Raw genomic sequence first — 24659 nt, 5'->3', positions numbered from 1 at the left:
CATGTGGCTTCAAAAAAAGACCCCAAAATAGGCAATATTAGATAGAGATATATGATACGTGTGGAATTTTAGTTCTTTTCAAATTCATTTAAAAGCATTTTAAGAATGTGTTTGTTTTTTTTAAAAAAAACATCATCACCGCTTTTGTGATAAAAAAAAGTATACATGAAGCTGGTATAAGTGGTGGATTCTCAATGCAGCCTACTGTTATATGATTAGGGAGTATCAAACAGAAAAATTGTTGTTTTTCTACAAAAGCCATAATTTTATATATATATATGTGTGTGTGTGTGTGTGTGTGTGTGTGTGTGTGTGTGTGTGTGTGTGTGTGTGTGTGTGTGTGTGTGTGTGTGTGTGTGTGTGTGTGTGTGTGTGTGTGTGTGTATTTGTAAAGAAGGGCACTCTCCGGATTTTTGTATCAAACTTTAAACATATTTATTCTGACAGTCTCAGAATTTTAATTACAGAAGATCATAGTCGACGTTACGGCTCTTATGTGAGCCTTCTTCAAGACAAGAATTATCATTAGTCGGCTATTGAGCCGTACTCCCAGATGAGAAAATACACATCTATACAAGTTTTTTGAGGATTGCACCCAGGTCATTATCACACCATCAAGGTTAGAGTGCAGAGTCACCGGCTAATTGATATATATATATATATATATATAAAATTATTTTTAAGTCATTATTGCAAAAATAAGCATATTCCAAAATTGCATGTAATCTAAATTTGAAATACAGTGCTACATATTTCAAATTCTTCTCTTACCTCCCCTTTATAGCGTCAAAGCATCACAAAAAGCAATATCAGAGAGTAGGTTTAATTTCTTGTAGAATAAAAATAAATCTCTCAGACGTGATGATGAGACCTCCATACATCATTGTTATGGTAAAATATTGTAGATGATAAAGCTTTAATGTGGCACCTAATATTTTTTTTTGTTATCTCCAATAACATTTTATTGAGGTCCAGTTTATGAACCTTATTAAAGTTTCCAAACATATATAGCTTTCTCATCCTTTATAGGGGAAAATGTATTAAAAGTTGAGAATTTAAAGGGACAGTCTAGGCCAAAATAAACTTTCATGATTCAGATAGAGCATGTAATTTGAAACAATTTTACTTTTATCACCAATTTTGCTTTGTTCTCTTGGTATTCTTAGTTGAAAGCTTAACCTAGGAGGTTCATATGCTAATTTCTTATACCTTGAAGGCCACCTCTTTTCAGAATGCATTTTAACAGTTTTTCACCACTAGAGGGTGTTAGTTCACGTATTTTATATAGATAACACTGTGCTCGTGCACGTGAAGTTATCTGGGAGCAAGCACTGATTGGCTAGACTGCAAGTCTGTCAAAAGAACTGAAATAAAGGGGCAGTTTGCAGAGGCTTAGATACAAGATAATCACAGAGGTTAAAAGTATATTATTATAACTGTGTTGGTTATGCAAAACTGGGGAATGGTTAATAAAGGGATTATCTATCTTTTAAAACAATAAAAATTCTGGTGTAGACTGTCCCTTTAATTTCTTTTTTTCTACTAATTAAATTCACAGAGAATTGTGATTAAACTGTTCTTTTGTAAAAGACACAACCTATGTTTATTTTTAGAGCAGGAAAGAAAGAAATGTGAAAAAATGTTCACTAAGGATGTAGGTAACTTGTTCATATATATAAAACAGCACCAATAGGATCATCATTCTCATTGTGAGTAAAGCTACCAGGATGCGCAAGCTTATAACCACACCAAGAGAGCTACACACTGTATTTTAATAAACAAAGGGCTAGATTACAAGTGGAGCGGTATTTTGGGTTTTCGCTATAGCAAAAACACCGCTATGATTTTCATTTTTGCACTAGTTGGTTTGCGTTGGCATTACAATTTGAAATTAAAACTCATTCCCCGATAGCGGTAACCGACAAGCGCAAAAATTAGAACTTACACTATTGCGTGCGTGTTCATGTATTTCCCCATAGATGTCAATGGAGAAAATAAAGTGGAAAAAACCTAACACCCCACTCTTGCGTAAACACCATCACATATTCTTATTAGCACTAACCTAACATGAAAATATGAATATTTCATATTCCAATGTTCTTTAACATGTTTGTTTGTAATATGCGCATACCCGATCGCATACTGTAAAATGCACATAAATGATCGCATACTGTAAAATGCGCTTACCCAACATATAAATATTGCATAAAACATAATTTATGTAAGAACTTACCTGATAAATTCATTTCTTTCATATTAGCAAGAGTCCATGAGCTAGTGACGTATGGGATATACATTCCTACCAGGAGGGGCAAAGTTTCCCAAACCTCAAAATGCCTATAAATACACCCTCACCACACCCACAAATCAGTTTAACGCATAGCCAAGAATTGGGGTGATAAGACAAAAGTGCGAAAGCATAAAAAATAAGGAATTGGAATAATTGTGCTTTATACAAAAAAATCATAACCACCACAAAAAAGGGTGGGCCTCATGGACTCTTGCTAATATGAAAGAAATGAATTTATCAGGTAAGTTCTTACATAAATTATGTTTTCTTTCATGTAATTAGCAAGAGTCCATGAGCTAGTGACGTATGGGATAATGAATACCCAAGATGTGGATCTTCCACGCAAGAGTCACTAGAGAGGGAGGGATAAAATAAAGACAGCCAATTCCGCTGAAAATAATCCACACCCAAAATAAAGTTTAAATCTTATAATGAAAAAAACTGAAATTATAAGCAGAAGAATCAAACTGAAACAGCTGCCTGAAGTACTTTTCTACCAAAAACTGCTTCCGAAGAAGAAAACACATCAAAATGGTAGAATTTAGTAAAAATATGCAAAGAAGACCAAGTTGCTGCTTTGCAAATCTGATCAACCGAAGCTTCATTCCTAAACGCCCAGGAAGTAGAAACTGACCTAGTAGAATGAGCTGTAATCCTTTGAGGCGGAGTTTTACCCGACTCGCATAAGCATGATGAATCAAAGATTTTAACCAAGACGCCAAAGAAATGGCAGAGGCCTTCTGACCTTTCCTAGAACCGGAATAGATAACAAATAGACTAGAAGTCTTTTGGAAATATTTAGTAGCTTCAACATAATATTTCAAAGTTCTAACTACATCCAAAGAATGCAACGATCTTTCCTTAGAATTCTTAGGATTAGGACACAATAAAGGAACCACAAATTCTCTACTAATGTTGTTAGAATTCACAACCTTAAGTAAAAATTTTAAAAGAAGTTCGCAACACCGCCTTATCCTGATGAAAAATCAGAAAAGGAGATTCACAAGAAAGAGCAGATAAATCAGAAACTCTTCTAGCAGAAGAGATGGCCAAAAGAAACAAAACTTTCCAAGAAAGTAATTTAATGTCCAGCGAATGCATAGGTTCAAACGGAGGAGCTTGAAGAGCCCCCAGAACCAAATTCAAACTCCAAGGAGGAGAAATTGACTTAATAACAGGTTTTATACGAACCAAAGCTTGTACAAAACAATGAATATCAGGAAGACTAGGAATCTTTCTGTGAAAAACAACAGAAAGAGCAGAGATTTGTCCTTTCAAGGAACTTGCAGACAAACCTTTATCCAAACTATCCTGAAGAAACTGTAAAATTCTAGGAATTCTAAAAGAATGCCAAGAAAAAAGATGAGAAAAACACCAAGAAATGGAAATCTTCCAGACTCGATAATATATCTTCCTAGATACAGATTTACGAGCCTGTAACATAGTATTAATCACGGAGTCAGAGAAACCTCTATGACTGAGAATCAAGCGTTCAATCTCCATACCTTCAAATTTAAGGATTTGAGATCCTGAAGGAAAAAAAGAACCTTGTGATAGAAGGTCTGGTCTTAACAGAAGAGTCCACGGTTGGCAAGTGGCCATCCGGACAAGATCCGAATACCAAAAACCTGTGAGGCCATGCTGGAGCCACCAGCAGAACAAACGAGCACTCCTTTAGAATCTTGGAAATTACTCTTGGCGGAAAGATATAGGCAGAATGATACTTCCAAGGAAGTGACAATGCACCCACTGCCTCCGCCTGAGGATCCCTGGATCTGGACAGATACCTGGGAAGCTTCTTGTTTAGATGAGAAGCCATCAGATCTATTTCTGGAAGTCCCCACATTTGAACAATCTGAAGAAATACCTCTGGGTGAAGAGACCATTCGCCCGGATGTAACGTTTCCCAATTGTCTATACCTGGGATATAAACCGCAGAAATTAGACAGGAGCTGGATTCCGCCCATACCAGAATTCGAGATACTTCTTTCATAGCCAGAGGACTGTGAGTCCCTCCTTGATGATTGACATATGCCACAGTTGTGACATTGTCCGTCTGAAAACAAATGAACGGCTCTCTCTTTAGAAGAGGCCATGACTGAAGAGCTCTGAAAATTGCACGGAGTTCCAAAATATTGATTGGTAATCTCACCTCCTGAGATTCCCAAACCCCTTGTGCTGTCAGAGACCCCCAAACAGCTCCCCAACCTGTCAGACTTGCATCTTGTTGAAATCACAGTCCAGGTTGGAAGAACAAAAGAAGCCCCCTGAACTAAACGATGGTGGTCTGACCACCACGTCAGAGAGTGCCGTACAATCGGTTTTAAAGATATTAATTGAGATATCTTTGTATAATCCCTACACCACTGGTTCAACATACAGAGCTGAAGAGGTCACATGTTAAAATGAGCAAAGGGAACCGCGTCCAATGCAGCAGACATAAGACCTAGAATTTCCATGCATAAGACTACCGAAGGGAAAGATTGAGACTGAAGGTTTCGACAAGCTGAAACCAAATTCAGATGTCTTTTGTCCGACAGAGACAGAGTCAAGGACACTGAATCTATCAGGAAACCTAAAAAGGTTACCCTTGTCTGAGGAATCAACAAACTTTTTGGTAAATTGATCCTCCAACCATGTTCTCGAAGAAACAACACTCATAAAAGACTGAAAAGGTTCTTTCTAGTAAAAATGAGCAAAGAGAATTGAATCCAATGCTATGGCCATAAGACCTAAAACTTCTATGCATATATAGCAACTGAAGGAAATAATAGAGACTAAAGGTACCGACAGACGGAACCCAAAAGAATTATCCCTTGTCTGATAGAGACAAAGACAGTGACACAAACTATCTGGAAACCTTAAAAAGGTGACACTTGTGTGAGGAATCAAGAGCTTTTGAAAAAAAGATCCTCTATGTCCTGAAGAGCAAGTGAATCATATGAGATTCCGTGTCCTCAGAAAATAATCAGAAAAATGAAAATATGCATTTATTGTATCTAATGAAAACAAATAATGCTATCAATGACCATAAAAAGGCAAAATAGTTTGAATAAAAACTCCAAACCCGGTTCCTAAAAAAGGAACTGGAAGAAATACCCCAGAAGATTTCAGGTCTGAGCAGCGCTTGAACCCCATGGGTGCCCAGCCATGCTTCAACAGTACCCAAAATATATAGGACAGAAACACACTTAAAGAAAGTGTTAGCCTTACTGGAATAAAATCAAAGAAATTTGGACAAAATAGAACCAAATAAATTTCAAAGAAGTCTTAATCTGCCCCTTACCAGCCAAGCTGGAATACGGCACGTACATCGCAATATTAGGGAGCTGATTTCGAACCCCAATTATAAACATGTTACTTGGGAAAGAACTCAGGAATTTGTTCCTTAATAAGAACAACCAAACTAGTATAAGCTTAAAGTTTTAGTCTTAGAACTCAATCATGAAGCCCAGAGTAACAGTTAAGAAATATGGATTTTTTTTTATTTTTTTTTAAATCACAAAATTCTTCTAACTAAAATAGCTAAAGACATAGAATAACCCTCATTTGCGAAAATATTCAATAAAATGAAGACACAAATGAAATTATTAGCATGATAGTCCAGTTTAAAGGACCAGTCAATACAGAGGACTTGCATAATCAATAAATGCAAAACAACAGACAAATGCAACAGCACCTAGTCTAGTAAATGTTGTCCCTTAACAATGCTAGCAATATCCAAATAAATCACAGGACCAAGAAGTTCCTGAAACTAATCAATTTTCCATAAATAAGATACAACTATCTAAAGGAAAATAAATACTATTTTGCTATAGAAATAATAACATAATTAGTAGAAGTAGAGATAGCCCCAATAAATTGGAGAACCCTCCTTATTGAATTTAACTCCTGGCAAAGAATATAGTTTAAAACCTTTGAAGAAGGAATAAAAGAAAATTCTCAGCCTATTCCATTCCCTAGAATGGGGAAATGGAAAGAAAACCTCTGAAAACACAGAAGAAATAAATAGGCAGAAATAGTGTCAGCTAGTCTTAAAGAACTAGTTACCTTAATATCCCAAATAATCAACACCTTTTCAACAAAGAACAAATGTACTTTAATAATAGAAAAATAATAAAAAAGTAGATTTGTTAGTGTCAATATCTGATGAAGAAAATTTCTGAAAGAGAAAAAACATCATCAGAGAAGGAAAAATCAGTATGTTGTTGGTCATTTGAAACTTCAATAATTAAAAAAGAAGTGAAAAAGACCTAAAAATTTTATTAGAAGGCACAAAGTCAGACAAAGCCTTTAAAATAGAATCAGAAAAATGTTTCTTATAAATCTTCTAAATATTTCTTGTACATAAGATGTAAAAATGGAAATATGTAAAGCATAAACACTAATGGATCCTGCATGTAAAAGTATATCATAATAACTTATTACAAACCATAGCTAAAGATAAACATTTATACATTTAAAATAAATGAACTTAGCTTTGGTAGAACTGAAACTCAGTTAAGCGTTTTTCCAGAAGTGGCTTCTGATTCAGGGTGAGACATCTTGCAATATGTAATAGAAAAAACAACATATAAAGCAAAAAAGATCAAATTCCTTAAAGGACAGTTTCAGGAATGGGAAAAAAATGCCAATGAACAAGCTTCTAGCAACCAGAAGCAATAAATAATGAGACAAATATTGTGGAGACAACAATGACGCTCAAATTTTTTAGCGCCAAAAAAGCCGCCCACATTATTTGGCGCCTAAATGCTTTTTTTTTTGGCGCCACATCCGGAACGCCGACATTTTTTGGCGCAAAAACGTAAAAAAAATGACGCAACTTCCGGCGACACGTATGACGCCGGAAATTGCAAGAAAATTTTTGCGCCAAGAAAGTCCGCGCCAAGAATGATGCAATAAAATTAAGCATTTTCAGCCCCCGCAAGCCTAACAGCCCACAGGAAAAAAAGTAAAATTTTAAGGTAAGAAAAAATTGATTTATTCATATGCATTATCCCAAATATGAAACTGATTGTCTGAAAAAAGGAACGTTGAACATCCTGAATCAAGGCAAATAAATGTTTAAACACATATATTTAAAACTTTATATAAAAGTGCCCAACCATAGCTTAGAGTGTCACAGAAAATAAGACTTACTTACCCCAGGACACTCATCTACATGTAGTAGAAAGCCAAACCAGTACTGAAACGAGAATCAGTAGAGGTATAGGTATATATAAGAGTATATCGTCGATCTGAAAAGGGAGGTAAGAGATGAATCTCTACGACCGATAACAGAGAACCTATGAAATAGACCCCGTAGAAGGAGATCATTGAATTCAAATAGGCAATACTCTCCTCACATCCCTCTGCACATTCACTGCACGCTGAGAGGAAAACCGGGCTCCAACTTGCTGCGGAGCGCATATCAACGTAGAATCTAGCACAAACTTACTTCACCACCTCCACAGGAGGCAAAGTTTGTAAAACTGATTTGTGGGTGTGGTGAGGGGTGTATTTATAGGCATTTTGAGGTTTGGGAAACTTTGCCCCTCCTGGTAGGAATGTATATCCCATACATCACTAGCTCATGGACTCTTGCCAATTACATGACAGAAATAGGATTAAGTTAAACATTAGAATGACAGATTGTCTTAGTAACATTCGCAATGCACAGAAAGATTCAGAAAAGGGCAAAAAAATAACGAGTGTGGCTAAACATTTTCTATAATGTCACTCAGGCAAAACTGCCTCGTTTAAATGTTGGGGTCTGGAACAAATCAAACCTGGAATTAGAGGGGGTAACTGTGAAAATACCCTACTCCAAAAGGAAACAGGTTGGATTTTCAGACTGAATTCAATTATACCCAATGGAATGAACGAGGCCAATAACTATTGGGTATTTCTTTAAAAACCATGTTGAATGAATGTTGATAAAAATTCATGAGATAAGTATTTTCCATCAATCTATTTTATTACATTTTATTACATTTTATTAGATCACCGTATTGTTCTATCACAAAAACCACTATTTATGTATTATATTTACTGAATTATACCTAACTAAATTCGGACTAACAACCTCCACTCTAATATCCTATACTACCCACAAGTCCAAATTGGATGTTATTAGAAATAGGGAATTCCTATGAGAGAGGTAGTAAGATTCTTAGAAAATTAGTATTCATTAAATATATATCATACTAGTTTTGTGGAACAACTAACAAATTTGAAGGTGTATAATAGCCGCCCATAGCACTTCCTATACCATTAACCTATTCCTCCGCACATTCTAATAATTTTATATGCAAATTACATAATCTATGTTATGTAATGATCACCGGAAAAATGTATAATATACGAATGTCATTAGCCTAATATTTCATAATACTAATATGTGTTTTCACACTAAGACAGTATGGTGCTAGTACAGGCAATGTGATGTTAGATAAACCGTACACTCTATGTGTTTTGCTATATTCATTATTAGAAGTTTCACATATACACACAGTCCTACATTTACATCTGAGAAACCTCTCATAACTGTGATACTAAAGTTAATAACAAGCATTTGAAAAGCATATAGATCAGCATTATGTATGGAGAATTAAGTTGGAACCCACATAGATTATCCCCCTATGGTAGTAATCCATCCATCATTATCAGAGAAAGACAACACATAAAAATAGTGGAACATGTCATGTTTATATGGACCACTCAGTGCAGTAAGGGATTTCAAGGAACACTTTTTTAAATAAACTGACATACGTCTTGGGGTGTCCTTTGTGTATATTATTGTTTTTTAATTAGGAAATAATGTCAGAACATGATACGAGCGCATGTGGCGCATGTATTGGAAGGTAATTTGCTTCCTATATGTATAATAAACACAATATTCTGAGTGTATAATATTTAGGACACAAATGGAAATCGAATCAGTGACAATTCCCTAATCCTGCGTTAAACTGGAATAGATCTGTACTGTCTCGGACATTAGCGTTGCTTACACAGGGATTGGACTAGTATCAATACCCCTGATGTTTGGTAACATGTTTGATTAATGACAGAGAAAGAGTTTACTTGCTCTATTGCGCAGCGGTGTTCCGGTGTGGTGTTGCTTTCCCACGGAGAAACGTTTGTCTGATTGGATAACGTCAAATAGGGGTATGCCCGTGTGGACCAATGAAAGTGGCTCTTTTGCGTGTGTGTTGTTCTCAATTACAGAGTCTTATGTGGACAAACACTTAAACATGAATCCCAAGTGCAACGATCGATAACATATAGCGGAAAACGCAAAATAGAATCTAATCGAAATACATATAACATATTGGATTGTATTTGCAACTTTTCTAACATGTGAATATTTGTTGGGCTTTTTGTTTATGCACGTCACAATACCGAAACACACAGGGATTGGATGATAAGTAGGAGTATCCTCACAGGAAACATTGATTGGCTGATAGGTTAGAACTTAGTGCTATATAAAGGGGTGGCACCCGGGCCTCGGTTTGTCCATAGCATTGAGAAAGGCTGATAGCACAGCCGAAACTAGTTTGCTGCTAAATATTTTTGGCATTTATTTGCACGTTGGTGATTGTTGTTTTTAATTTAGAGTCCATTTGTCCCTGTCACCTGAAGCCGAGGGAGCTGCTATCGGCCAGGAAACAGGGGGACATTTGAGACTTAGTTTTAAATTGGTACACTAGGTATTTAGGCCGGTATTAAACATACTTATTAAAGGTTATTTTTTAATCATGTTAGATAGGAATGAGTGCTAGTTTAAACCACCTGCTTTCTTTGAGGTTCTCTTACCTCTTTTTCTCCTTACAGAAATATGATTTAACATGTTTTCATCTACCTAACTGCAAAGGGTTACAATTCACTTAGCAATGTATCTTTATGTATCTCTATGTTAAAGTCCTTTTACGGCTTTTTTTTCTAACACCCGAGATCTCATATTATCTTTGAGCCCTTATAACTTTTGTGTGCAATATTTTTTTCAAATATTTTGTATCAGACAGTGTTACTATGAGTATAAGTTTACTTTGTAATGCTATTAAGTTTTGTGACACTTTTTATTTTTGAAAAACAGTTAACCACAACTCTGAGATTGCGATAATGATTCCAGAATAAATATCAGCTCAACTTGTAACATCAGCGCAATTAAAAAAGGAGTGTAAACAATCATAAAAACCCTTGCGAAATCATTTGCACTCCACTTGTAAACTAGCCCAAAATAAGTAAACTTATTGTGCTGTTTCCGGGTTACTCACCAGGTCTGAGGAAAGTGTGAATCATTACAATATTACAATAAATGTCATTATTTTGTTTATTAAAATCCATAACTATATATATATCTATATATGTGACAGTAGATTTAAATACACAGTGTGTGTGTGTGTTTGTGTTGTTTGTCAAGAAAAAGTTATTTGGTCTTTTTGATGCTGAGTTACCTGCAAGGGCTTTAATGCGGGATCTTTCAAACATCCGAGCAGAACTGTTGTCATTGTCCAGCTCATCTTCTGTGGCTTCCCATCGGGAGTTAACTCGGCAGTATTGCTGCTCGATTTCATCATTATCAAAATCCGGGGTTTGCATCTTGGTGCTTTTGTTCTGGTTATACTTTATCACAAATCATGGAAACCTAAGATCACAAACAAATATTAAACATCAAATATTGTTTTCTATCTTTTATTTTTGTATTCGACAAGGATGATTGCCCTTAGTCTCAAGTAAATTGTGTTTCTTATATTTTGGTAATATTAGGATCTAAATAACTCTGTCCTATATGAATAAAAAGAACAATGTGACTAAACCTATCTGGCCTCTCCAAATTAACCTAGAAAGAGGTAATGGCCCCTATTTATCAAGGGCTGGCGGACCTCGTTGAATACGGCGAGCAATACGCTCGCCGTATTCAGCATTGCACCAGCACCTCACAAGAGCTGCTGGTGCAACGCCTCCCCCTGCAGACTCGCGGCCAATCGGCCGCCAGCAGGGGGGTGTCAATCAACCCGATCGTGTTGATTTCCGGCGATGTCTGTCCGCCTGCTCAGAGGTTATGGAGCAGCGGTCTTTGTGACCGCTGCTTCATAACTGCTGTTTCTGGCGAGTCTGAAGACTCGCCAGAAACACGGGGCATCAAGCTCCATACGGAGTTTGATACATATGCCCCAATGAGTAATGATAGATGCTTTTAATACCACGTAACACTTAAGGGTGGTTCTAGACTTGGAGTTACTAAGAAAGGTTAACTCAAAGCTACATACATATCAAGAGTTTAGGATAGACCTTGGTTTAACTGCACTTTGAGTCAAAATGTGATGTCTACTTATGGCTTGTATCTCAAAATTCTTAACAAGGTTACTGAGTTTGGAGCATAGGCTTTGGCCAACTGTAACCATACATTTTAGAGCAAAAAAAAATAAATACAAAACCAACAGTTTCTGCTAATACCTTAAAGCTGTTCCAATACAACAATGTTTACAAGAAGTGAAAAATAACATTTTATACTTTTTTAGGGACTACTTTTAATAGTAAAATTCTTTCATTTTAAGGGACTTCTTTTAAAAAAACATGTGTTATTTATTATGTAAACAAAATGAAATGGTTGCAATTACCAATAATTTATTTCATTTTACCAGCCAATTGTTCTGATGATCAATAAGATTTATGCTATGATCATTTAATATAGATTGGCTGCACTGTTTCATTGCTTGGCAGAACGTGAACAAGACGGGTACAGTATAGGAGGTCCTGTAAGTGCGAGAGACCAGTAGTAATGATAGGGACTGAGAGAAGTGTATATAGTAGGCTGCTATAAGAGTATTTGGAGACAGGATAAAGTGCAGGTGGTGTTATCTTAAAATATAGATTTGCAGGTGAGGGTTAGAATTTTTAAATTGATTCAGGAAGCTAATGGTATTCAGATTACGTTGTGGCTTAGATGAACATCAGAGGATGGGTGATTGGAAAAATCTGGCAGAATTATTTAAATTTGAATAAAACAGATCATGGATAGTTTGCAATAATTATAATGTAGTTAGGATATAATTTTAATCAGCTTAATATTTGTTGGGTCTTGACTAAAACAGGGCTGAATTCTAACAATGTTCTGCAGATGTAAGCAGCAGTAATTTGCATGAACATGGGGTGAAAAAAAGAGCAGGGTCAGGAATTGTGTCACGCCAGTGGCCCTGATTTGCTGGAATGATAGTGGAGTTATGAACACTGAGGGATATTTTTTATTGTTGTATTGTTGGAGTCAGGTTCAGTCAGCAAAAGTCTATTACCTATTTGTTTTATTATGGTGGTAAACTATTAAAAAAGAGATTCTGGAGTGATAGAAACATTTTTTTTTAGAATGGAGTAGAATAGGTTTGGGAGAAGGTAGCACAAAGGTGGCTCTGAATTGTAAAAGAACCTTATTAGGGGCAAGATTACATATGCGGCGTCACCCGCAAAAGCCGGCGATGCCAGTTTTTACGTGGTTTTGGTATCACATATACAGCGCCGCATATAAATGCAGCACCTATATTTCACCCGTCAGCCACAATTTTTACTCCCATAAGCTAACACAGAACCGCATCGCAAATCGGTATAACATATTCAGCACAAGGACTTACGCAGCGAAAACTGAGAAATTTTACTCCATTTTCACCTCGCCACACATAGGCAGATGCAGAAAGCCTTGCACTATGTGAGCACCGTAACTACCTGAAAATATTAACTAACACCTAATGCATGCGCAATATCTATCTACCTGTCAACCGCAATCCCCCACCACAATAACTAATAAAGTATATTAACCCCTAATACGCCATTAACTCACATCACAATAAACCTAATAAAGTATATGAACCCCTAATCCACCATTAACCCACATCGCAATAAACCTAATAAAACTATTAACCCCTAATCCGCCAAACCCACACAATGCAATAATCCTAATAAATCTAATAACCCCTAATCCGCTAAACCCCCACAATGCAAATAACTAATTAAATTACTAAGCCCCCTAACCTAACACCCCCTAAATTAACCCCAATTACCTAAATTAAAAAATACTAAGTTACAATTAGTAAAGATTACAAAAAATAAAAAAAGTCTAACATTACATAAATAAACCAAATTATTAAAAATATAAAAAATTAAACCTAATCCCTATGAAAATAAAAAAGCCCCCCAAAATAAAAACACCCCCTAATCTAATGCTAAACTACCAATAGCACTTAAAAGGGCCTTTTGTAGGGCATTGCCCTAAGTTAAACAGCTCTTTTCCATAAAACAGTAAAAGCCCCCATCCACCAAACCCCCCAAAATAAAAAAAACTAACACTAAAAAATCCTAAACTACCCATTGCCCCTAAAGGGCAATTTGGGGGGTTAGACTTAGGCTTTTTTTTATTTTTTGTGTTTATTTTTTTTTTAGATTAGGGATTTCTGGGCACTCTTAAAAGAGGCCCTTTTAAGGGCAGTAAAAGAGCTGAATGCCATTTAAGGGCAATGCCCATACAAATGCCCCTTTAGGGGCAATGGGTAGTTTAGGATTTGGTTTGGTGGGTGAGGGGTTTTACTGTTAGAGGGGGGACTTAGTATTTTTTTAAGGAAAAGAGCTGTTTAACTTAGGGCAATGGAGAAAGGCTAGGGCAGAAAGAATAAGTGTGATATGTGTTTGGTTATAAGTACTCTATGTCATATGTCAACACCTATATATAAAGTGTGTATCCAAACGTCTCTGTTAAAACAATGTATTTATTCTAAAACATAAAATGCATTAACAAAATATAATAATATTACAATAAATAACATGGATCCATGTAACAAATGAGCTCAAAAATAGAATATGCGGAAGTGCGTATCGCACAGCTGGGTCACTTCCGTCTTAGCCTCATAGGGAATCATATGACCGGAAGTTGCGCACAAAGCTGTGAGCGTCACTTCCGTCTTAGCCTCAAATGTTTATGTTTTGATCAAGGTATGTGTTTCCTTTGCATGGGTAATTCATATTCATTGCTTGGGTATGGGACCTGAACGGGGGGGGGGTCAAATTGGAATCGTGCATGTTTTTCAAATGTGGATTAGAACAGGTAAATCAAATTCTTAAACAAAAATTTATATTTATAAGTTGAGAATCGATATCATCCTGCTTAAAGGGACACTAAACCCAATTTTTTTCTTTGATGATTCAGATAGAGCATGCAATTTTAAGCAACTTTCTAATTTACTCCTCTTATCAATTTTTCTTTGTTCTCTTGCTATCTTTATTTGAAAAAGAAGGCATCTAAGCTAAAGAGTCAGCAAATGTTTGGTTCAGAACCATGGACAGCACTTGTTTATTGGTGCTGTCCAATCAGCAAGGACAACCCAGGTTGTTTACCAAAAATGGGCCGGCATCTAAGCTTACATTCTTGCTTTTCAAATAAACATACCAAAAGAATGAAGAAAATTTGACAATAGGAGTATATTAGAAAGTTGCTTAAAATTGCATGCTCTATCTGAATCACAAAAGAAAAAATTTGGGTTCAGTGTCCATTTAAATGCAACATCAATATGGAATACTATTACATAACAAACTTAGATTAGATACAATCTGTCTAAAAGAGAGGAAAAAGATAATAATCTATACATATTGGGGGGTAGTTATCAAGCCGTCTACTTTTCTGGCTTCGCCGGCCCAATACGTCCGCCTAAGCTCGCCTACCTTCGCCGCCGCGGACCTTGAATACGTTCGCCTAAGTTATCAAATAAAGCTGTCAAAAAGCCGCAGGGCAATGAGCAGCGGACTGTGACAGTTATCACTCATCCGATCTCGCTGCCCTTCGGCTTTTTCCCAGCTTTATTGCTAGCACTCACACTAAACTGCACTGTTCTACCCCCTATACCGGCGCCCCCGGAGCCCCCCGCAACTAAATAAAGTTACTAACCCCTAAACCGCCGCTCCTAGACCCTGCCGCAACTCTTATAAATGTATTAACCCCTAAACCGCCGCTCCCGGACACCGCTGCCACCTACAGTATACCTAGTAACCCCTATCCTGCCCCCCCTACACCGTCGCCCTCTATTATAAAATTATTAACCCCTATCCTGCTGATCCCGCACCTCTCCGCAACTAAATAGTTTAACCCCTAAACCGCCGCTCCATGAACCCGCCGCAACCTATATTAAACCTATTAACCCCTATCCTGCCCCCCCTACACCGTCGCCACCTATAATAAATTTATTAACCCCTATCCTGCCCCCCACTACGCCGCCGCCACTGTAATAAAATTATTAACCCCTAAACCTAAGTCTAACCCTAACGCCCCCCTAACTTAAATATTAATTAAATAAATCTAAATAAATTAACTCTTATTAACTAAATGAATCCTATTTAAAACTAAATACTTACCTGTAAAATAAACCCTAAGATAGCTACAATATAATTAATAATTATATTATAGCTATCTTAGGATTTATATTTATTTTACAGGTAACTTTGTATTTATTTTAGCTAGTTAGAATAGTTATTAAATAGTTATTAACTATTTAATAACTACCTAGCTAAAAGAAATACAAAATTACCTGTAAAATAAATCCTAACCTAAGTTACAATTAAACCTAATACTACACTATCATTAAATTAACTAAATAAACTACCTACAAATAACTACAATTAAATACAATTACATAAACTAACTAAAGTACAAAAAATAAAAAAAGCTAAGTTACAAAAAATAAAAAAATAAGTTACAAACATGTTAAAAATATTACAACAATTTTAAGCTACTTACACCTAATCTAAGCCCCCTAATAAAATAACAAACCCCCCCCCCAAAATAAGAAAAATCCCTACCCTATTCTAAATTAAATAAATTTCAAAGCTCTTTTACCTTACCAGCCCTTAAAAGGGCCATTTGTGGGGGCATGCCCCAAAAAGTTCAGCTCTTTTGCCTGTAAAAGAAAAATACAACCCCCCCAACATTAAAACCCACCACCCACATACCCCTAATCTAACCCAAACCCCCCTTACAAAAACCTAACACTAATCCCCTGAAGATCATCCTACCTTGAGTCGTCTTCACTCAGCCGAGCCACAGATGGAACTGAAGAGGACATCCGGAGCGGAAGATCCAATCAGCCAATCAGATTGAGCTTGCATTCTATTGGCTGATCGGAACAGCCAATAGAATGCGAGCTCAATCTGATTGGCTGATTCCATCAGCCAATCAGATTTTTCCTACCTTAATTCCGATTGGCTGATAGAATCCTATCAGCCAATCGGAATTGAGGGGACGCCATCTTGGATGACGTCCCTTAAAGGAGCCGTCATTCGTCGTAGTCCGTCGGTGAAGAAGGTGGTTCCGCGTCGGCGGAAGGAAGATTCAAGACCCGGCTTGGAAGATGACTTCGCCCGGATAGAAGACATCTTCAGCGCCTCTTGGAAGATGACATCGGCCGGATCAAAGACTTCTTCAGCGCCGCCTGGATGATGACTTCATCGGATGGAAGATTTCTTCAGCGCCGCTTGGAGGATTAACTTCTTCCGCTCCAGATGTCCTCTTCAGTTCCATCGGTGGCTCGGCTGAGTGAAGACGACTCAAGGTAGGATAATCTTCAGGGAATTAGTGTTAGGTTTTTGTAAGGGGGGTTTGGGTTAGATTAGGGGTATGTGGGTGGTGGGTTTTAATGTTGGGGGGGGGTTGTATTTTTCTTTTACAGGCAAAAGAGCTGAACTTTTTGGGGCATGCCCCCACAAATGGCCCTTTTAAGGGCTGGTAAGGTAAAAGAGCTTTGAAATTTATTTAATTTAGAATAGGGTAGGGATTTTTCTTATTTTGGGGGGGTTTGTTATTTTATTAGGGGGCTTAGATTAGGTGTAAGTAGCTTAAAATTGTTGTAATATTTTTAACATGTTTGTAACTTATTTTTTTATTTTTTGTAACTTAGCTTTTTTTATTTTTTGTACTTTAGTTAGTTTATGTAATTGTATTTAATTGTAGTTATTTGTAGGTAGTTTATTTAGTTAATTTAATGATAGTGTAGTATTAGGTTTAATTGTAACTTAGGTTAGGATTTATTTTACAGGTAATTTTGTATTTCTTTTAGCTAGGTAGTTATTAAATAGTTAATAACTATTTAATAACTATTCTAACTAGCTAAAAGAAATACAAAGTTACCTGTAAAATAAATATAAATCCTAAGATAGCTATAATATAATTATTATTTATATTGTAGCTATCTTAGGGTTTATTTTACAGGTAAGTATTTAGTTTTAAATAGGAATAATTTATTTAATGATAGTGTAGTGTTAGGTGTAATTGTAACTTAGGTTAGGATTTATTTCACAGCTACATTTCTCTTTATTTTAGCTAGGTAAGCTATTAAATAGTTAATAACTATTTAATAGTTATTGTACATGGTTAAAATAAATTGAAAGTTACCTGTCAAATAAATATAAATCCTAAGATAGCTAGAATATAATTCTTATTTATATTGTAGCTATATTAGGGTTTATTTTAAAGGTAAGTATTTAGTTTTAAATAGGATTCATTTAGTTAATAAGAGTTAATTTATTTAGATTTATTTAATTAATATTTAAGTTAGGGGGCGTTAGGGTTAGGGTTAGGTTTAGGGGTTAATAATTTTATTACAGTGGCGGCGGCGTAGTGGGAGGCAGGATAGGGGTTAATAAATTTATTATAGGTGGCGACGGTGTAGGGGGGGCAGTTTAGGGGTTAATAAATTTATTATAGGTGGCGACGGTGAAGGGGGGGCAGATTAGGGGTTAATACATTTAATATAGGTTGCGGCGGGTTCAGGGAGCGGCGGTTTAGGGGTTAATACATTTATTATAGTTGCGGTGGGCTCCAGGAGCGGCGGTTTAGGGGTTAATATGTATAGAGTAGCTTGCGGTGGGCTCCGGGAGCGGCGGTTTAGGGGGTAATAACTTTATTTAGTTGCGGCGGTGTAGGGGGGGTCAGATTAGCGGTGTTTAGACTCGGGTACATGTTAGGGTGTTAGGTGCAGACAGTTCCCATAGAAATCAATGGGATGTCTGGCAGCAGCGAACTTGTACTTTCGCTATGGTCAGACTCCCATTGATTCCTATGGAATCCGCCGCCTCCAGGCTGGCGCTTTGAAAACCAGGTACGCTGGGCCGTAAAAGTGCCGAGCGTACCTGCTAGTTTTTTGATAACTAGCAAAAGTAGTAAAAATGTGCCGCACTTGTGTGCGGAACATCTGGAGTGACGTAAGAATCGATCTGTGTCGGACTGAGTCCGGCGGATCGAAGTTTACGTCACAAATTTCTACTTTTGCCGGTCTCGAGCCTTTGATAACTAAGGCGAAACAGCCTCGCCACAAATACGCTGCGGAATTCCAGCGTATTTGAGGTTGACGGCTTGATAACTAGGCCCCAAGGTCTAAAAGTGTGTGCAAATGGCACATCATCACTTTAGGATTGGACACGGATTTTTTTATAGTCTATACTTTGGGACTAATAGACGTGGTCCGCGCCACAATCCAGTAACTATTTGCATTGTTTCTACTATAAATAGTTTCTATTTTTGAGCTCATTTTGTTACATGGATCCATGTTATTTATTGTAATATTATTATATTTTGTTAATGCATTTTATGTTTTAGAATAAATACATAGTTTTAACAGAGACGTTTGGATACACACTTTATATATAGGTGTTGACATATGACATAGAGTACTTATAAGCAATTACATATCACACTCATTCTTTGTGCCCTAGCCTTTCTCTAGTGCGCTCCTAATCATACCCTACTCTTAATACTCTCTGGGGTGGCTAGGTACCCCATTTTTTAGGAGCTTTTAGGCAGCTATATACCAAGCGCTGGTATATTTAATTAGTTATTTGCGTTGTGGGGGTTTGGCGGATTAGGGGTTATTAGATTTATTAGGATGTTTGCGTTGTGTGGGTTTGGCGGATTAGGGGTTAAAAACAGAATATGCGGAAGTGCGTATCGCACAGCTGTGTCACTTCCGTCTTAGCCTCATAGGGAATCATATGACCGGACGTTGCGCACAAAGCGGTGAGCGTCACTTCCGTCTTAGCCTCAAATGTTTATGTTTTGATCAAGGTATGTGTTTCCTTTGCACGGGTAATTCATATTCATTGCTTGGGTATGGGACCTGAACGGGGGGTGGGGGGTCAAATTGGAATCATGCATGTTATTCAAATGTGGATTAGAACAGGTAAATCAAATTCTTAAACAAAAATTAATATTTATAAGTTGAGAATCTATATCATCCTGCTTAAAGGGACACTAAACCCAATTTTTTTCTTTGATGATTCAGATAGAGCATGCAATTTTAAGCAACTTTCTAATTTACTCCTCTTATCAATTTGTCTTTGTTCTCTTGCTATCTTTATTTGAAAAAGAAGGCATCTAAGCTAAAGAGTCAGCACATTTTTGGTTCAGAACCATGGACAGCACTTGTTTATTGGTGCTGTCCAATCAGCAAGGACAACCCAGGTTGTTTACCAAAAATAGGCCGGCATCTAAGCTTACATTCTTGCTTTTCAAATAAACATACCAAAAGAATGAAGAAAATTTGACAATAGGAGTATATTAGAAAGTTGCTTAAAATTGCATGCTCTATCTGAATCACAAAAGAAAGAATTTGGGTTCAGTGTCCATTTAAATGCAACATCAATATGGAATACTATTACATAACAAACTGTTAGATTAGATACAATCTGTCTAAAAGAGAGGAAAAAGATAATAATCTATACATCTTGTCTAAAAGTGTGTGCAAATGGCACATCATCACTTTAGGATTGGACACGGATTTTTTTATAGTCTATACTTTGGGACTAATAGACTAATACCATTAGCGTGGTCCACGCCACAATCCAGTAGCTATTTGCATTGTTTCTACTATAAATAGTTTCTATTTTTAAGCTCATTTGTTACATGGATCCATGTTATTTATTGTAATATTATTATATTTTGTTAATGCATTTTATGTTTTAGAATAAATACATAGTTTTAACAGAGACGTTTGGATACACACTTTATATATAGGTGTTGACATATGACATAGAGTACTTATAAGCAAACACATATCACACTCATTCTTTGTGCCCTAGCCTTTCTCTGGTGCACTCCTAATCATACCCTACTCTTAATACTCTCTGGGGTGGCTAGGTACCCCATTTTTAGGAGCTTTTAGGCAGTTATATACCAAGTGCTGGGTTAACCAATAACTCCACTTAACTTAGGGCAATGCCCTACAAAAGGCCCTTTTAAGGGCTATTGGTAGTTTAGTAGTATATTAGAGGGTGTTTTTATTTTGGGGGGAGCTTTTTTATTTTCATAGGGATTAGGTTTAATTTTTTTATTTTGATAATTTGGTTTATTATTTTATGTAATGTTAAACTTTTTCTATTTTTTGTAATCTTAGATTAATTTAAATTTATTTTTTTTATTTTTTAAGTAATGTTAGCTTTTTATTTTAATTGTAACTTAATATTTTTTAATTTAGGTAACTGGGGTTAATTTAGGGGGGTTAGGTTAGGGGGTTTAGTAATTTAATTAGTTATTTGCGTTTTGGGGGTTTGGCGGATTAGGGGTTATTAGATTTATTAGGATGTTTGTGTTGTGTGGGTTTGGCGGATTAGGGGTTAATAGTTTTATTAGGTTTATTGTGATGTGGGTCAATGGCGGATTTGGGGTTCATATACTTTATTAGGTTTATTGCGATTTGGGATAATGGCGGATTAGGGGTTAATATACTTTATTAGTCATTGCGGTGGGGGATTGCGGTTAGGTGTTAGTTAATATTTTCAGGCAATTACGGGAGTTATGGTGCTCACATACTCAGAGCAAGGCTTACTGTGCCAGCTTATGTGTGGCGAGGTGAAAATGGAGTACAATTTCTCCATTTTCACTGCGTAAGTCCTTGCGCTGAATATGTGATAACGATTTGCAACGCGGTTCTATGTTAGCCTATGGGAGTAAAAATTGCGATCGACGGGTGAAATATACGTGCCGCATTTATATGCGGCGCTGTATATGTGATACCAAAACCACTTAAAAACCGGCGTCGCCGGCTTTGTGGGTGACGCCACATATATAATCTTGCCCTAGATTTTTAAATGAGGAATTATAGATTGAGAAGAGCTGAGGACACAAGACTAAATCCCAACAGATAGTACTGTGTACATTTAGTTCACTGACCTGTAAAGAAGCTATACTATTTGTATAAGCCTATTATAAAACCCTTTTTTGTATTTAATTTTAAAGGGACAGTCAAGTAAAAAAAAAACTTTCATGATTCAGATAGGGCATGTAATTTTAAACAACTTTCCAATTTACTTTTATCACCAATTTTGCTTTGTTCTCTTGGTATTCTTAGTTGAAAGCTAAACCTAGGAGGTTCATATGCTCATTTCTTAGACCTCGAAGGCCGCCTCTAATCTGAAAGAATTTTGACAGTTTTTCACCACTAGAGGGCGTTAGTTCATGTGTTTCATATAGATAACATTAAGCTCAGGCACGTGAAACTCCTAGGAGTCAGTACTGATTGGCTTAAAATGCAAGTCTGTCAAAAGAACTGAAATAAGGGGGCAGTTTGGAGAGGCTTAGCTACAAGGTAATTATATTAAAGTAAAAAGTGTATTAATATAACTGTGCTGGTTATGCAAAACTGGGGAATGGGTAATAAAGGGATTATCTTTTTAAACAACAAAATTTCTGGTGTTGACTGTCCCTTTAAATTAGTATAACTCACATTCTTCACATCAAGTCCTCTTACCCACATATTTATTTTTAATTGCCATGTTTAGCTTAACTTAAAGTGGCTAGGTATACTTAAACCAAGAGAACAAAGCAAATTTTAAATTAGAGATAAATTGGAAAGTTGTTTAAAAGTGCATGCTCTATGTAAAACATGAAAGTTAAAATGTTAGCATTGATGTCCCTTTAAGAATAGATCTATTTAAAGGTAACTGAATAATTGCATATAGAGGGCTTTATATATTTGCATCTGACCAATGTTAATGTTTTCATTTGAGACATACATGATCCTTAAACAAATTGATCTTCTGCATCATCTGTAATGATTGTTAAAATCTTTTAAGCACATTGTCTTTGCCTCTGTGTCTATACAATGCTCCTTCTTTAACCATAAGATAGCTGTGTGAAGGAAACATCTTGAGAATATTAGGTAACAAGGAGTGTAGTATAATGCAATAAGCAGAGGAATTAAACATCCTTAAAGGGACAGTCTACGCAAAAAATGTTATTGTTTAAAAAGATAAATAACGCCTTTACTACTCATTTACCAGCTTTGCACAACCAAGATTGTTATATTATTATACTTTTATATCATTTAAACCTCTACATGTCTGCCTGTTTCTAAGCCACTAAAGACAGCCTCTTATCACATGCTATTTTATTTGCTTTTCACAACAGGAGACTGCTAGTTCATGTAGGACATATAGATAACATTGTGTTCACGCCTGTGGAGTTATTTAAGCTTTAGCACAACACAGTACTAAATGCAAGTCAATAGATAATAAATACAAAGTCATGTGATCAGGTGGCTGTCAGAAAATGTTTAGCTACAAGGTAATCACAGAGGTAAAAAGTATATTAATATAACTGTGTTGGTTATGCAAAACTGGGGAATGGGTAATAAAGGGATTATCTATCTTTTAAAACAATAACAATTCTACTGTACACTGTCCCTTTAAGATGTGAATGTTTTTTTACTTTAGACAAGAATTGATAGGAAGTTAGTTGAGGGTCTTTAGATTAGAAGATGAGAGAAAGCAAAGCTACATTTAGGATTACTGGAAGAGAACTCAGCCGTATTGACATTGTGGCAACTGTGAGATGCTTTAATATCTTTATATATTTCAAAACCATTATCAAATAAAACCTCATTCATCCGTAATGGAGAGTTTTTCACAGCACAAATGTCCCCAGTTACAACTTACAAACCTACAGTTGTACTATTCCTAGATGCCAATAAGTGTAACTTCTAAGAATGAGGTTAATAAAAAAAAGCAGTGTTTGGTGATAACACCATTATCATGCTAACTGTCAGTAACACTCTGCTATCACTTAAAAACACCTGATGGAGAGAGTGAAGCGGCAGATGGTATGCAAGTCAGAAATAGCTATGTAAGAAAATGTGCTGCTCATACAGAAAACTAGCTACATAGAGTCTGCTAGATTATTTAGGAGCAAAGACTGTATTTGTCTGTGGTGTATAGTGTGTGTGTGTGTGTGTGTTTAGTGCCTGTGGTATATACAGTGTGTGTGTGTGTTTGTGCCTGTGGTATGTACAGTGTGTGTGTGTGTTTAGTGCCTGTGGTATGTACAGTATGTGTGTGTTTAGTGCCTGTGGTATGTACAGTGTGTGTGTGTTTAGTGCCTGTGGTATGTACAGTGTGTGTGTGTTTAGTGCCTGTGGTGTGTACAGTGTGTGTGTGTTTAGTGCCTGTGGTATGTACAGTGTGTGTGTGTGTTTAGTGCCTGTGGTATGTACAGTGTGTGTGTGTGTTAAGTGCCTGTGGTATGTACAGTGTGTGTGTGTGTTTAGTGCCTGTGGTGTGTACAGTGTGTGTGTGTGTTTAGTGCCTCTAGTATGTAGTGTGTGTGTGTGTTTAGTGCCTGTGGTATGTACAGTGTGTGTGTGTTTAGTGCCTGTGGTTTGTACAGTGTGTGTTTGTTTATTAGGGTTGCCACCTGTCCCTTAAAATACAGAACACTTATAAGTTACACATGCTGCAGGGTGTGCAGGGAGGAACATGAATAGTGCTGTCCAGAAACACAATACATGTTCCTCCCTGCACACCATGCAGCATGTGTAACTCAAAAGTGTCCAGGAAAACATGTCTGAGGTGGCAACCCTAGTGTTTAGTGCCTGTGGTGTGTACAGTGTGTGTGTGTGTGTTTAGTGCATGTGGTATGTACAGTGTGTGTGTGGTGTAGTGTATATTAAGCAGTGTGTGTAGTGCTTGTAGTATGTGTACTATGTGTGTGTTTTTGTATATATGGGTACATGTGTCACGTGTGTCTAAGGTACACTGAGTGTGCACACGTAGGGTTCCCACCTCAGCCATGTTTTCCTGGACACTTATGAGTTACACCTGCTGCGGAGTGTGCAGAGGGGAACATGAATTGCACCCCTGGACAGCACATGAATAGTGATCCTGAACAACACAATACATGTTCCTCCCTGCAAAACCTGCAGCATCTGTAACTCAGAAGTGTCCAGGAAAACATGGCTGAGGTGGCAACCCTAGTAGTACGTACTGTATGTGTGGTGTGTGTAACGTGTCTAGTGTATGTTTGTGAACGTGTGTATTTATGAGTAATTTGTGAGTGTAATGTGGTTTATGTGTCCACACGTTTGTTAGTATG

The 24659-nt window shown here is 36.7% G+C and overlaps 1 protein-coding gene across 1 annotated transcript in view; it reads right to left on the bottom strand.

Annotated features, from left to right (window-relative positions):
* LOC128645002 (spectrin beta chain, erythrocytic) overlaps positions 1 to 24659 on the bottom strand; it is a 278974-nt gene that overhangs the window by 191617 nt on the left and 62698 nt on the right. Inside the window, exon 2 of the mRNA XM_053697713.1 lies at positions 10726 to 10916. Within this exon, the coding sequence (XP_053553688.1) occupies positions 10726 to 10870 (145 nt within the window). The 5' untranslated portion in view covers positions 10871 to 10916. The remainder of the gene's footprint in view (positions 1 to 10725; positions 10917 to 24659) is intronic.

Source organism: Bombina bombina, chromosome 1 (assembly GCF_027579735.1).
Source record: "Bombina bombina isolate aBomBom1 chromosome 1, aBomBom1.pri, whole genome shotgun sequence".
In the NCBI taxonomy this organism is placed as follows: domain Eukaryota; kingdom Metazoa; phylum Chordata; class Amphibia; order Anura; family Bombinatoridae; genus Bombina; species Bombina bombina.
Note: the sequence above shows the minus strand (reverse complement) of the source record. Positions and strands in the feature narration are given on the sequence as shown.